Source organism: Rhea americana, unplaced genomic scaffold (assembly GCF_003343005.1).
Source record: "Rhea americana isolate MKP2758 unplaced genomic scaffold, rheAme1 scaffold_335, whole genome shotgun sequence".
Taxonomy (NCBI): domain Eukaryota; kingdom Metazoa; phylum Chordata; class Aves; order Rheiformes; family Rheidae; genus Rhea; species Rhea americana.
Genome location: NW_028186463.1, coordinates 145,213 through 160,820, shown reverse-complemented (window position 1 = coordinate 160,820; position 15,608 = coordinate 145,213). Strand labels below are relative to the sequence as shown.

General features: G+C 48.6%; 1 protein-coding gene across 1 annotated transcript in view; it reads right to left on the bottom strand.

Moving 5' to 3' along the window:
- Window positions 1–5,501: 5,501 nt before the first annotated feature.
- The window catches only part of SLCO2B1 (solute carrier organic anion transporter family member 2B1), a 63,001-nt gene continuing 52,894 nt past the window's right edge, over window positions 5,502–15,608 (bottom strand). Inside the window, exons 12-15 of the mRNA XM_085311235.1 lie at window positions 10,616–10,785; window positions 8,163–8,227; window positions 7,056–7,176; window positions 5,502–6,039 (exon numbers count right to left, since the gene is read on the bottom strand). Coding sequence (XP_085167361.1) covers window positions 5,865–6,039; window positions 7,056–7,176; window positions 8,163–8,227; window positions 10,616–10,785 — 531 coding nt within the window. The 3' untranslated portion in view covers window positions 5,502–5,864. The remainder of the gene's footprint in view (window positions 6,040–7,055; window positions 7,177–8,162; window positions 8,228–10,615; window positions 10,786–15,608) is intronic.

Here is a 15,608-nt window from a genome sequence, read left to right as displayed (position 1 = left end):
GTGGGACAGTTCATATCCCTTATGTTGAAAAGCCTCATTTTTAAAAGCACAAGGCTACCAGGAGAAATCACCTGGGCTTTGATTGCTGCAGTAAGGTGGCCAGGAGCACTGCAGAGAGAGAAATAGCAGAAGATAAATAAACTGACACCATGCTAGGATATTTAAAAGCTTTAGTATTCCTCTTTTCCAGAAGAATGAACATTGTGCTTAGCTGTAAAGTAGCTCTCAGCTCTGTAAACACCTTGGAACCTTCCCTGCTCAGACAGACAGGGATGAACCAGGTTCACTGAATCTTTGGCAAATTCTGCCAATATTTTTTTCCCCTAGCCTGCAGAGATCTGAACCCATAGTGAGTATTTGTGGATTGAAGTCAACAGCCCAGAGGACAGGCTGTTTAGCAGGAAGGGGTTAAAACGCCAGCAAGCCACAGAGTGCTGCTGTTGAGAAAATGCAACTGGTTGAAAACTCTCATGGAGATGGAGATTTGGAGTCTTGGGTTCCTCTGCCCCAAGCAAGGGCTTTAATCACTGGGTAGTTGTATGAAAAAAAGAAAGCTCTACTGCTTTCTCACACTCCCCAACACTTCTCCCTGCCTGGTTCAAACAGGTCCCAGTGATGTGCCTYCTGTGACCCCACTTTGAGGTACTGGTCTCCATCCCTGCTTGGCGTAACAGAGCCCATAAGGAAGGTTGTCCYCACCATGAGACGGAGCATTGCCATGCAGAGCACGGAAATGCAGCCGTGCCCTTTGTGAGCCTTYGTCCATGCCAAGGAAGACTGTAGGGCATCCAGCTCTCCCTCTCCTGCTGGAGGSACTGAGTTTGTGTGGTGGCCAGGGACACCTGCAGAACTGCTGCGTTAGGCTCTCTCAATTTAATGCAGTCAGCAAGAGCAGTTTCTGAATTTGGTGCTCTCATCGTTCACAACCGCTGTTTGTCACTCTTCAGTAACRCACCAAGCACCCTCGGGCTGGCTGTGAAGCCAGTCACACACRCTGCCGGGGAAACTGCTGGCCTCTGGCAAGGGGACGCTGGGGAAGGGCTTTGGATTCGCTCTCTCAGCCTTTCCTTTGGACAGCATACTCTGGGAAAGACGCTGATCATCTGAAGGGCACCTTGGGGAGAGCAAAAAGCTTGGCTGGGGGAAGACTGATGGAGCTGGATTTGTTTAACTTAGCAAGGGTAAGCTGGCGAGGAGACAAGARGCCCATTTTCCAGTAGTGAAAAGTCAAAGAGAAGGAGAGAGCCTAAATCCAGACACCAGGACAAGAAGCTGTGGGCTTCAAGTGTATCGGAAAAGGCTGAAATTAGGAAAAATCTATTCTAGAGCAACACACAGGATTCAACAGTGGAGTAATGGAGTGGACTCTAGTGGGTTTTTAAGAGCAGATCAGGCATACACTCATCAGGGGTGGGCTTTGGCCTGCTTTGAGGAAATCGGACAGTCTGGCGAAACTGTTCAAGTTCCTTCCTCTCCTCYTTCTTCTGATGCATGACTCTGCTGAGGGGTCGCTGATCCTTGCACCTAGTCTCACCCCTTCTCTGCCACATCTCCCAGCCATGGTCCCTCACAGCTGAGCAGTACCTTGGGTGCACAACCCCTGTCCTAGCTACAGATGTGCTCAGGTTTCTTTGGTTCATCAAGGATGAGGCTTTGGGGAAGGAAACTGCCCTCCAGCTCTGTTGACATTGAGCATCATCACATTTCTGCTCCAGTCACTCCTGGAGAAGTCCCAGCTGTGTCCAGTTGGGTACTACACTTTCAGAGATGTGAAGAAGCCAGAGAGAGGCCTGAGAAGACAGCAGTGGATGGACTTAATAGAGGTTAAGAAAACAAGAGCTAGAGGAACAGGCTGAAGTTGTTGAGTTCGTTTATTCTAGTAAAAGAAAAGGTCAAAGGGGAATGGATAAGTAAAGAAAGTTGCTGTTGAGACAGTCAGGTTTCGCCTGTGTCCCCTGAGGAAGGACAGGAGGAACTGCACTTATTTTTCAAGACAGAAGATTTGAGCTGGTTGCTCTGAAGAGCTTCCTGGGGCTCTGACCATCAGGCAGAGGAGACTGGGTGAAAGGAACAGGCCTGCTCTGAGACAGCTGGTCCACTGGCATGGCATAGTGTGGAGCAGCCTGGGAGATGTCCTGCAGAGTGGTTTGTCTCTGCTAACCAGCTTGCTGCTTTTGCTGGCACTGCTGCCACCCATGCAGCTTCCCCACACCTTTCACAGCCACACTTGCACCAACAGAGCCTCCTTGAAGTTGGAGAAATAGCTTTCACTCCTGTTCTAGCTCCGCCTCTTGCCCCTGTGCAGTTCTCATGGACCCAAAGGCACTGTTTTATCTTCAGGTGTGGAGTGCCAGCTCCTACAAAATGCTGCCCAGAAACACCTGATGCCTTCAGCTCCTGGCCCTGGATGTCTCTGCTRTATCTGCCTTGCTATAGCTTATCTCCTTTACCCTTCCTGGACCATGAAGGCCCGAGAGTTAAGAARGTCAATAAGTGATGGCACAGCTGGACTGACTTTGCTATCCTCCTCTAGGCAATTTATGACTCTTATCTAAGATATATCCTTAGATGGCTTGCAAAATCTATTCTAAACTAACTCCAGGGAAATAACTCCCTCCTGGGGAAAACCTGGCATAGAGTAACAGCACAGGGCATGTTTCCCTGACGTTATGTCTTCCTTTGCCTTGTTTCCTTGCCCCGCTCCTGTCTGCATGCCCCTTGCTTTGAGTTTAACACTCCTCCTCTTACCTCGGTGCTGACAACCTTTCCACATTTGCTGCTTTTTATCTGCCTGCCCCTCGACAGCGGGAGCAACCCTTTCTAAACAGCCTTTTCTTTATCTTTCCCTGCAAGTCTGTCCCTCTCAATAGATTTCTTAAAGAGCACAGCGGAGAGGAAGGGGAATAAAGCGTTCTGATTTTTGTTTATAGATGCTCCAGCCCAAATTAATGGAAATCGCTGCAGCCAAAGCATAACAACAGGCCTATAAATCACCACAGAGCTGGGGCCTGTTTTTTCACATGCTTTACCCACCAGGAGATCTCTTCTGATGGAGAGGTAATGAGGAAAGGAGGAATTCAAGTTGTACCAGTTTGTGCATTGCCCGAGAAAAATCTCTCTGCGACGTGATAGGAGTTTTCCAAGYGGAAATTAGATGCATGGTCCTTAGCCCAGCAGTGAGCACACGCAGTGCTGGGCACGAGGGGGCCAGGCCATTCTGCAGGTGGCTTTTGCATCCGTCACCAACCCAGCCAGCTTGGCCATCGTTTCAGCTAAGAATTCGAGAAATGGTGCAGTCTCTCCRTCTTCTGAAATAGCATCGCAGATTCTGGGGAGGTAATTGAACTCCCTGTTTATTTTTGCATGATGCTGTTTGTGAACAAACTTACATGATAAATTGCTGTGTAAGGGCTTTTTTTCCCCTTTTTTTTCCTCCTCTTTCTGTAAACAACACCACTGGCTCCTTTTCAGCAGGCGTTTGKTAATCACGAGGATTAAAGAGCAGCTGCTGCAATCTGGGGACTTTCAGAAAGGCTTTGCATTCTTGAGACTGAGGGTCCCAGCAAGTCCTGTGCTATGTAGCCCACTATGCAAGAGCACAGTTGCTCTCTGGATCCATCAYCAGCATCCCAGCATGACAGACCCAGGCAGCACAGCAGACGGCCAACGAAACCATCAAAGAGACAGAAGCAATTTTTCATAGATGGCCCAAAATGTAGAAGCCGGGGCTGTGGTCCTGTCTGTTGGCTGCTGCCCAGCTTGGGCTGCTGTGACGCTCTCTCTGCTGGTCTGGGCCACGTTTGAAGTCAGCTGGCCTAATGACACRAAGGGGCAGTCTTTCTGATTTTTACCCCCTCTAACCCAATCCAAGGGTATTCCTGGCAAAGCACTTTGCAGCTCTCAGGTTTTCATGACATTCAGAACARATTAGGTTGTTATTAGTTTGTTGTGGTTTGGAAAGTACCCTGGAGTGGCTTGAGGTTGTGCTGAAAAATGCAAGAAATCATTTGTAAGCCAAGGAAGTGTGTAGCCAGGAAAGACCCTTCTTCACTGATGGATGCAGATAAGGTGCAAACTAGCTGCTCACAAATTCCTGGGCTGCTGAGAACTGGAGGGGCTGGTGTGACCATCATGGCCAATCTCTTCCTTAGTCCTATCCAAAGACCCTCTTTCCAATTCCACACCTGCTAACATGTCTGCTTTGGAAGTTAGAGTTTACCCTGCCAAGGGCAAAAATGGAGAACAGTGGAAACCCCCCAGATTTGGTTTTCCAATGCTCATCGTTAAYATGTGCTACTTGTTCTACCTGAATGAGTCTATCTTCATCTCTCAACCGTGCAGTCTCAAGCCTGTTTCTTCTAACATATTCTTCTTTGCCAGAAATCACTTTGCTGTGTAGGTACCTGTGAACTATACTGAGGACACTATTAACCACCTCTTCAATGAAGAAAAGATGCTGCTCTTTCTTTCTTTCTTTCTTTTTTTTTTTTAATTGCTCTAAGGCATATTAATTGGGTCTTTTAAAATGGTTGGACAAACAGTCTGGCAAAGTATCCAGGCCAACCAGTCAACCAAGCCTCCACCACTGTACTGAGGTGCACAGTGGATACCCTGCCCCTTAATATGTAACTAATGGGCAGGGTGCTAGGAGTTAATGTTTTTTCCCTGCTATATATTTCTGCTTTCTTCTGTATATTTGGACTTCTCCATTCTGAAGCCAAAAATGACAAGTTACCCAACGGGTCTGTGGTAGTGCAGTAGTGGCCCAAGCCCAGCGGTACAATTTGCCCTTGGGTGGACAGGAACCCCCAGATGGAAAGAATGCAGGAAATAGGAGTAGCTGCACCGAAATGAAACCAGGCTCGACCTTCAGCCCATAATTACAGCCACATCTGACAAAAGCTCCTTGGAGAAGCACAGCACAGCTGTCTGACGCTGTGGCCAAACGGATTAGCCACAAGCTCTGCCCAGTCTGCAAAGGGCTGGGTTCAACCTCGTTGGTGCTGCAGCCCTGGGAAAAGTTCTGACTTTCTCAAACTGGAAAACAGAAAGGAAGCTTAATGCTCRCATGCCTCACTAAACTCCTTTGACAAGTACAGATAATCTGAAAGTGAGAATTATTATTATTACTGCAAAAGGGTGCCATGCTGCCAAAGCACTGTAACTCTGCAGCTATTAGATTTTTCTCCCTGCCTGGATCTGCAGTTCTTTTTGATGTCCACCTTCTCTAATTCTCCTCCCCAGTTCCTTCACTCTTGCCTCTCACCAGCCAGCTTCTGCTCGCCCAAGCAACTTCCTTTTCTTCCCAGCAGCTGAGTGAGATATGCAAGCTGTCCACACAACAGTGTCCAGCATGGAACAAAATTCCCGTCAATGTCATCTGGAGCTAGGTGAAGCCTTCAAGAGTAGAGAGACCGTCTAACACCATGAGAGCAGAAGGAACAAAAAAAAAATTGGCATTTGGGGGTGAGGACAGTCTATCATTCATGGAGACATATGGGTACAGTACAAAATCATTTATTAAAAAGCATTTAATAAAAAAACAGCTGTATGGTTAATGCTGGCATCACTGAGAGTGTCAGCAGGAACAAATGCTTAGAGGAATATAAATCCAGGAGACTGCAGAGTCCAAAGATTAATGTGTGTGGACTGATCCATGCAAACGTGCAGCTGCGCTGTTCAGACGGRGGCAGGTAATAGAAGAGCATACAGGAAGACTCTCAAGGCAGTACAGAAGTAGCACAGCCCACCTAGAAGCAGTCCTATCTTCGGCCGCTCCAAGCATCCATCTTTCACAGTTCAAGTGAGGGGTGATTCACATGGCTCTCCCTCCTAGGACACGGACTGCAATTCACTTTTTCTTTTCACGCTTTGGATTCTGGATTCTTTATGGAATTTTCTGCCAGTTTTTCCTTTTCTGGGTTTGTCTTTGTCTCTCCTATGTTCCTGGCTTCCCTCTCCTGCCGTCTGAGAATGATATACACAGTCACGAAGCAMAGGAAAGCTCCCACTTCAAAGAAAAACTGGAGTCCAAGATACCTGTGGGGTGGAAGCACAAGAAAGCAGGGCAGCAAGGGGCGGTGCAGCATTCCAGGGTGCACAGAGCACCAACTGCCAAAGTCCCTGGGCGCCCATCAAACCCTAAGTGTGAGGATGGGCTCTGTGGGTCTCATCCAACAGAATCACATAGAATCACAGAATAGATGAGGTTGGAAGGGACCTCTGGAGATCATCTAGTCCAACCCCCCTGCTCAGCAGGGTCACCTACAGCATGTTAGACAGGGTTGCGTCCAGGCGGACCTTGAAGATCTCCAGAGGAGACCCCACAACCTCTCTGGGCGACCTGGTCCAGTGCTCCGTCACTCTCACAGGGAAGAAATTCCCACTCACATTCAGGCAGAACTTCCTGTGCTTCAATTTCTGCCTGTTTCCTCTTGTCCTGTCACAGAGGCAGAGAGGACTGAAGCATCTGCTCTACAAGGAACAGCTGCGAGAGCTGGGCCTGTTTAGCCTGGAGAAGAGAAGACTGAGGGGGGATCTCACCAATGTCTACAAGTACCTGAAGGGAGAGYGTCAAGAGGATAGGGCCGGACTCTTTGCAGTGGTGCCAAGCAACAGGACGCAAGGCAATGGGCACAAATTGAAACACAGGAAGTTTCACCTGGATATGAGGAAAAACTTCTTTCCTGTGAGGGTGACAGCACACTACAACAGGCTGCCCAGAGAGGCTGTGGAGTCTTCATCTTTGGAGATATTCAAAACCTGCCTGGAAGCAATCCTGCCTAACACGCTGTAGGTGACCTGCTTGAGCAGGGTGGGGTTGGACTAGAAGATCTCCAGAGGTCCCTTTCAACCTCAACCATTTTGTGGTTCTGTGATTCTGTCTCGGGGTTCAGGGTGAATAGCACATGGGAGATGGCAGGATGCCTCATTCCTCCAGCACCTCCCTCTGTCCCCATGCCTCACTTCCACTGCTGAGGCAGCCGGCCCTATTGCTCCCAGCACGGAGGCGTGAGCCCAAATGGGCAGGTGAGGGGRGCTCACAGAGGTCTCACCTGTGCCTGAAGAGATCATTGTCGTAGTATCTGCAGGCAGCGTTCTTGTCACACTTCTTCTCCCAGAGGATGCAGGTTGTGTCGATGGCACTGCCGTACAGGACTGGGCCGGGCATCCATGCTGAAAGCACAGGGGCAGAGGGGCTGTGTTATGGAGCATCTCTGTGGGGACAGACCCAATCTGGAATATTTTTCAGGATGCGCTAGGCAGACAGAGAGTGGCCAAAGTTGTCTTTGATGTGGCTATTGAGCAGATGCTAACCCAGGCAGTGCATGGAAAAGCCTATCCAGCACACGAAGTACTGGCTGCAAGTTTGCAGCCCRTTGAGGTCCTGCTGGCAGCATAGGGTTCAGGGGCAACAGATGAGCCCTCATCATGTCCCTGTTGCTGCAGAGCTGCAGCAGTGGTCTCAGGGTTAACGTGCACTTTGGAGGACGCACTGGTTGGAGACATGAGAAGGTCCTCATTTCTCACTACTCTTTGATAAGGGACCATTGCTCAGCCCAGGAACAATGCTCTTTTCCTTCCTGAACCATAAAGTATGCTCCTTCCTACAACTGCAGTGGCACATTCAAGTGACATCCAGGTTAAAGTGAATTTCCATCAYAAGAAAAATAACTGGTGGTATCATGGTGCCTGGTTTGTAGCCACTCTGATATGCCAGAGATAAACAAGGGAATATTCACACCCAACCCACAGCTGTCCTCCAGAAAGGCCCAGCAGGTTTTGGTGGTGTCTATGATTTTGTCTACACTGTTAAATAAAGTTAGCTCAGAGTCACACTGCTCAAGATCAGACTAGAGTGGATTTGGCTGAAGAGAAAGTTGGAGGCTACTAGGGAGATAAGAGCAGGYAGTGAGGAGCATCCCGGTTCCTGACCCACTTCCAGGCCCTCTCTTACTTAGCAATGTAGACACATGTCTCCAGAGATGCCTTCTCCCTCCCCAAATCACGCTGCCCACCCCGGGCCCTGCAATGCACCGTCTTTGCTTGAGCACAGGCTGYGAATAGACAATGTTCTTCTGCAGCCCTGGGGATCCAACCCATGTGAATCCCCAACAGCTGCCATGATCTTCAGGACAGTATTTTGGCATGTTTTAATTTACCTAAAACTCTCAGCAGCATGAACTGTATCCCAACTGCAAACGACTTGTCTTCGGGCTGGACGCTCCTGAAAAACAAAATCAAAAGAGGGCTCAGTGTGTCTCTCTTGCCCTTAAGCAAGGATGGAGGTTTTCCTCCCCGGTACCGCACGAGTCCTTGGGGCACCTCACCCACARAGTCATCCCTCTGCTCAAACACAAAGAACCTGAGACCGTTCCCATTTACGTCAGCAAAAGGGATGTTTCATCCATTAGGGCTAGAAGCTTGCCACAGTCTTTTTTTGGCCTTAAAATCTGACCAAACTCTGCAGGAGACTGGGAGGAGCTCAGCTAAGTTTTTTTTTTCCCCTGTTTTTTAATTTAAAGAATCCGTATGAGTAAACCACAAGCAGATACCAATATAGCTCCCAGTGCCACAAAGTACAAGCAATACAAAGAATGTTTGTAAATGAGAAAGAAAAGTGATTTACCCATTCACGAAGTAGCTTTCTTTGAGATGTACTGTCCCAGTGTCCGATTTGCTGACCCTCCAGTTTACTGAAGTATTTTAGACTAGCTCCTCTCAAGGTCACACAAATAACCCAAATATACCTATATTCCCATATGGAGATCACAGTGGTACCAAAACGATGATCAATTTGAGATCCTTTCCTACCTCAAAATCAAGACATGCAACAGGACTGGGCAGCAGAGTACCCCCAGGCTCAGCACACCTCAGAGAGCTCAGCTTTCGTTGCCTCTCTGACAGTCTGTCATATGTATAGTTCACTCATAACATGGCATAAACAATCATTTAATAATGCCCAGAAGTCAAGGTAAAAATAGGTCACTATTTTTACACCACTGCATCAGTTCTGAGTGCTTTGACCAAGGAAGTGTGCTTGGGAATATCACTTATGGACTAGCAGACTTCTTCTCTGCGGGTCTCCCCCCAGGGTGCCTTGCAGGAAGGCAGACGGGTGTCTCAGCCCTGAGAAATGGGTTCGGAGATTATCACAGCTCCAGGTTGGTCACTTAGATGAGCTTCACAATTTGGCCAAGTCCTTAGCAGCTTTTCTGCTTTCTGGCCCTCAGATGCTTAATCCTGTTTAATGCCTTCTTCAGAGGATGGTTAGGGAAAAATATTGGTATATCTCATTGACATGCCAGACTTGGCCGCTATTTCCAAGGAAAATGGAGTATGGCCTAAGGGATACCGTTATCAGCAATGGATGCTGCCCCAGAGGGGCTGCCACAAACTTATTTATTGCCTCAAATCCCTGGCAGGTAGAATCACAGAATTGCATGAAATTTCCCTTGCTCTACCTTGCCCTATCTCAGGCTCCAGTCAGACCAGTTTGGAGCTATGCTGGGCTCACTCCTGTCTGGCTGGTATTAGGGGACCCAGACTGGACCCAGTGCCCAGAGGTGGCTTCACCAGTGCCGAGCAGCAGGGAGAAATCACTGCCCTTGACAGTGGCCAGGAGGGTTTCCTGGGTGATTGTGTGGAGATGTTGGCATCCTGGCAAGGTGGCAGAGGTGTCACATCTGTAGACATCGCTCCAGACTGTGGGAAACCAGAGCCCTAATTGCTTCTATGCACTGGAAAGTGAGGCTTTGTTCAAGTGAGACCTCTCAGAAGGAAGGCAGGCAATTAAACTTCCTAACTCAACATGGAGCTGCACTAAAAAGTGCCAAAGTATTGCCATGCTATATTAATGCTAAGTTAATAGCATATCTCATTACTGAAGTATCAGCTGTGGGTGGGGAGAAGGAACAGAGCAGCTGCTGGGTTTGAAAGAAGCTTTCTGTGTTAAGTGTGGGAATGGGTGTGCTGGGGGGTAAAGCCTGGGGTTCCTGCAAGTCCCACAACCRCATTGGCAGGTGGAGGTGTAGTGGGTGGTGGGCACAGGGGGACAACCACCCTCTGCTCTTTCGTTGAACCTGCTGGTGAATGTCACACTTCCTACAAGAGCAGTGCTGGTGGCCACGTGGTGCTGGCAGCTCCATGACAAAGCATCCAGCAGCTTGAAATCTCTACTTGCTGCTTAACTCTGCAGGGAGTTTAGCAGCAACAGCAAAAGAGATCTTGGAGGAGCCATTGAGGTTTTTAGCTCAGCAGAAGCTCTGTTAATGCAGCGGCTGCAAGAGTGAGTCCTGCTCTGACACGCTCCAAAGGCAGGTGGACGCAGCATGCTCACCTGCCTTCCCAGCCTGGGGGATCTGCTGTAATGCAAGACAGGGACAGCAAGACACAGTGAGGGGGAAAGAGAGACGGAGACAGCTCCACATGAGGCCTAGCCTAGAAGATGGACATGTACAGCTGGATGACGTCTGCCTCAGCTGGGGAAAACCCTTCCTCCCCCATTTCAGTGGCACTTTTCTTTTCTAAACTCAGCTTCTCGATGCCATTTCTGGAGTGCACTGTACTTAAAGGAGAGGCTGTATCTGGATAGGATCCTCTCCCCTCTGCTCACCTCAGGATGAGCATGAAGGATGGTGTGTGGGACGTGCTTGCAAGGATCCCTGCCAGGCAGGACAACACCACGAAGGGAAGGAGCAGGTGGGAGCAGCTGGTGCCACAGGTCCCAGGTTTGGCGGAGCCTGTGATTCCGTTTTTGGAGATGCAGCTGCAGTTGGTRTAGTTCTGCAAAGAGAAGAAAAAAACCCAGAGGCTGCTCATCTGATCAAGGCACTGGTGATACTAAATATAGCTGCCAGCTGTAAGGAGCGGAGTATTTAGGATTTGTCTGTAAACAATTAGCAGTAATTAGCATGCGATATTTCAGAGAGGAGGAAAAAAAAAAGAAATACATGCAATAAATCTGACTGGGGATAGCAGTCTGAATGGATGAGGACCTATTCTTCCCCATCCCTACTTCGAGCCTCCAACATCCTGTCGTTTATGAAAGCAGGTCCTAGTCCCACCACTATCTAATCCCACCTGATCCCACTGGCATCACTCTGGTGGAACATGTACGAGCACAGCTGGTGGGGAAGGGGAGCTGGGCCACCGTGGTACTTTGGCTGAGCTCTCCGGGYTTTCACCTGGAAGTGCTCCCAACCCAGATGCCTTGTTCATGTGAGCCCCAGCAATGCTCTCCTATGCCTCTGTAGAGATCCTTATGTGCTTGTGTTTTCTGCCCTTTGTTTCATGCCTATTGTGCGTTAAAGATGCTTATGCACAGTGCTATTTTAATGTCATCATTTACTAGCTAAATGCTTTGGCATCTCACATAAATCTGAATTCTTGGCATGTCTCCATCTACTCTGGAAAAATCTTTCTCATGGTTGACAAAACATTCAAACCTGATGTGAGCTTGCTGGCCCATGTTATACAATTTAGCTGAAATCTCTGGGGGAGCAGGCCAGGGTCTGTTACTCATCTCCAGCTTCTGATTCCTCCAGGGTGGACTGCTGTGAAACCCTTTACCCAGGTTGGCAGCCAAGGCTGGGAGAGGACATGGCAGCGTGTCCATGGCCGGGCAGAGCCTTGTGCCTTGGAACACTTTGCAACAGGTCCTCTGGGAGCACGGCTCGCTTGGTGGACAGGGCTGAATGTCCCTGGCAGGATGGGGTGGGAAGTGGCCTGCTTCTTCCCAGCAGGCCTGGCTCAGGCCGCGACATCCATCTCCTGCTTTCACRGAGCCCAGACTCAACAGGATATTAAATCAGAAAATACTTCCTGGGGAGAAAATGCAAAACCTCACCTTTGAGAGAAAGTCATAAATAACTGGCACTGTGTTGGCAAAGGAAAGATGCCCTGAGCAAGGGATATGGATTTTTCTTTTTCTCACAATTCTCTCTCTCTCTCTCTCTCTTTTTTTTCAAGAAATCTCATTCTCTGGGACAGAACTTTAAATAAAGAGATATTTTTAGAGATCCTGGAGCAGAATAGATTTACAATGAGGTGATAATTGATAGAAGAGACATCTCAGAAGCAGGATCAACCCAGGGTCCTCCAAGTGCTTGTTCCTACATCTTCACCTGGGAGAAGCGGCTATGAATGGGATGTGTAAGGAACCACTCTCTGATGAGAGCATAGGGGAGATCTGGAATGAAAGGAGACATGTTGCCTCCTTCCAGCTCTAGGAAAGAGGATTTAATATTTTAAATTAAGAATAGGATTTATCTTCCCCAGCCGTCTGAAAYGAACTAAAGCAAACTCGTTGTCTGGGGTCCTTCTGCAGTCATTGAGAGAGAAGTGGGTCTCCAGAGAGTGATCCATCCTCTCTACAGATAAATGGCTATGATAATTGAGATGAATTTGGGCCAAAGTGGTTAACAAAAATGCAATTAGATAAATCAAAGCTCACTTGATCTGTGTAATCCCCACCAATGCCCTCTTATAGAGATGCAGAGTCATGACATTTAGGTGACTTGTGCAAAGGCAGAGGCCAAACTGGGAAAAAGGACCTGAGATGAACACGATGGAGTCATGAGACCATGCTCAGCCCCTTTCACTCAAAACTCCAGAGGATTTCAGAGCTAGGAGCAACCCCCAGTTGCAAAACCCTCGGGGGATCCAGCCCGCCGCAATGCCAGCAGTGGTCCAACCGCATCCGACAGCCTGTCTGGGCGGCCGTGCCACGATGCTGACGTGGCACCGGGCTGCTCCCCATGCTGGGCAAACCACCCGGGTTCGAAATGGCACAGCCAGAAGAGGCAAATAACCGAGCACAGCCCAGAAACGAGGGCTGTGGTTTCCGGGCAGGATCAGGCTGCCAACTGGAGCACAGCCAGCCCTATGTTTTTCAGCTGTCAGGCATCCCTGACAGCAATGCTTGGTAATTGTCCTCTTAAAAGAGAAAGTGGCTCACGTGTATGTTGCTTTATTTTTTTTCCTTCTTTCTCCACAGCTGGGACTTTCCAGCAACCCAAATTTTGGGGTGCACACTACCTGTGAGCACGGATCGTGGATTACCGGCACGGCTGCCTGCTGGGGGACATGCAGCATTTCCAGGGCATGTCCCTGCTCCTGTCCATCGCCCTCGTGATGAGGGCAGAGCTCTCCCAAAAGAGGAGATGGCATGGGGATTCCCGCAGTCCGAGGGGGAACCCCGATGGCTGCAGCGCTTCCACGGGTCATGCTGGGCCCAGACAGATAGGAAAGCACTGAAAACTTGTCATCGTAAGCTCTTTCTCTTGGGGAAAGTTTGCAGAGTCCTGCTGTTGGGCCTCTGGAAATGAGATTTGGGGATGTTAGGCAAAGCAAGGAGCAAATCATGTCCTTTCAGCGTACAAGAGCTTTCTAATGACAGWGTAAAAACTGAGACGGAACTAAACAAGCTTCCTCTGAAAAGTGCTGCAGCAAAGCTGAGTACAGAACTGCAGGTTTCGCGGTGCTCTGGGAAGGTTCCTAGAAATGCAGGCATTTGGGACACAGAAAGCAGCAGGCAAAGAGTGCCACAACTCCCTGCACTGGCAAAGAGCTCCTGAAAGCAGTGACAAAAGTGTAATAGAGCAGTGAAAACAGGAGCTGGAGGAATAGCGCAAAATGCAGTGATCTCATTTTTCCTCTCCTGCCACAGGTTAGCAGAGAATATGAGGCTAATAACAGAGTTTTACTACTAGGATGGGAGTGGAATGAAGTTCAGCACGATCTAGAGAACTCCCATCTTGAACGGTGGCGATGCAGCACGCTGCTAACCAGCAGCAGGGCAGACACCCCCTGTAACACACGCTTCCTCTAGCTACATGATAGCCAGGACATAAACCTTAATCTTCAGAAAGACGCAACCACGGCACACCCAGAGCAAGGGGAAGCGAAGCTGCTCTGTGGACAGCTCCTGGCAGAGGAGCAGAGCGCAGCATCTRTAGCCGAATCGCTGCCTGCAGCGATCCCCCGTCCCAGGGAGATGCAATGCCACGTGCTCCATCTGCGGCATGCTACCGTTGGCCTTGGCTTTTCTAACAACGCAGTGAGATAGGGTGGCAGTCCTCACACAACTGAGATTTGGTCAAAGTACATCAGTAGTTGAAAGGAAGATTTGGCAAATTATCCAGCTGCTAACGGAAGACCTGTTGCTGGCTTTGCTGAGTAGTATTTGCACAGCACCATAAAGGAGCCCGTATTTTATAGTAGCATGTAGCTACAACCATCAGACAACAAATACACGAGTGGGTTGTATTCAGGAACGGAGGATGCCAAAGGGCTGGAGTTGTCTTTGACAAAGAAGCAGCAGTTAAAAGGCTCTGTTGCACATAAGGCAGGCACAAGCCTTCAGACAAGCGCGCTTGGGAATAAGCTCTGGCAGAAAACATAATTGTTATTAAAATTAAGTGTTGTTAATTAACAAAATGCTGCTAACAAGAACTGTGCCGAGCCAGCYCCATGCTGCAATTATATCCTGTGCCAAGCACAGGGCGGAAAACTACTTACCCTAAATGAACTGGTAACATTTTTCAGTTAGGTGTTTGACTTGGCAAAGATTTCCTTATTATTTATTTGTATTGCCTGGAGTCCCAGTAGTCAACTGGCACTAGGAAAACTCAACTCTGCTCATGTTACAGTGGAYAGGCAGGGAGTACCAGAGGAAAAAGAGTACAGGACAGCTAAATAACCCTGGCCAGGTCTCTGCAAATCAGAGGGAAAGCAAAGATCAGAGCTCATGTCTCTAGCCCTCACATCAGGACACTCTCTGCTAAATTCCATACAGACCCTTGGCTTGATCATTTGTACTTATGGAAAAGATGCAAACCACAACCAGACCATGGCATTTTATCCTGCACATCTGAAAGCCTATGGGTGGAATACCATGGAAGGTGGGATAGAAACCATGCTAACTGCCAGTGCCTTATGAATGGGGGCAATAGTTCTTCTGGGCTTGGCTTGCTCAGAGCATACAGAATTGCCACCTGAGTTCCCAAAAATGAGATCTACCTCCTCTCCTTTCATTCCTATGCGTTATCTATAGATGCTTGATGTATACAGTGGCAGGCAGCATAACTAAAGCAAGTCACATGATGGAAACATCCATTCGTCCTTCTGTAGCTATCAGTTGTGTTTTCAGCTGGTGTTCCCACCTCCTTAGGAGCAGGAGAATACGGGCTCACTGTAGTTTTGCATTTTGCTGTGTAACGCTTGATACTGCRATAGCTCATGTCAGTCTAGGTGTGGTTAATGCTCGTGCTTTGCAGAGGAACATTCATTGGCAGCATGGGGCAGAAGAACGGAGCCGGCTAGGTTATTTGAAAAATTCATTCTAGGCTTTGAGCAGGATTTTGGGTCAAGTCCAAGAAAATACTATTTGATAAGCACTGTGGGTGGTACTTGCTGCAAAGCATAGGGSTTTCACAGAATTTCACAGAACCTGCTATATTAGGAGCCTGGTTTCCATAGGTCCCTATTCAGAGAATACAGTTAGAAGTTCATAGCAGGAGTCTGGTGTAGGTGGGCATCCCCTGAGTACCAGAGAAGTCCACAGAGGCYGGTCTCCTAGTCTGGGTGGATCTCACTCGCTGCTGTAA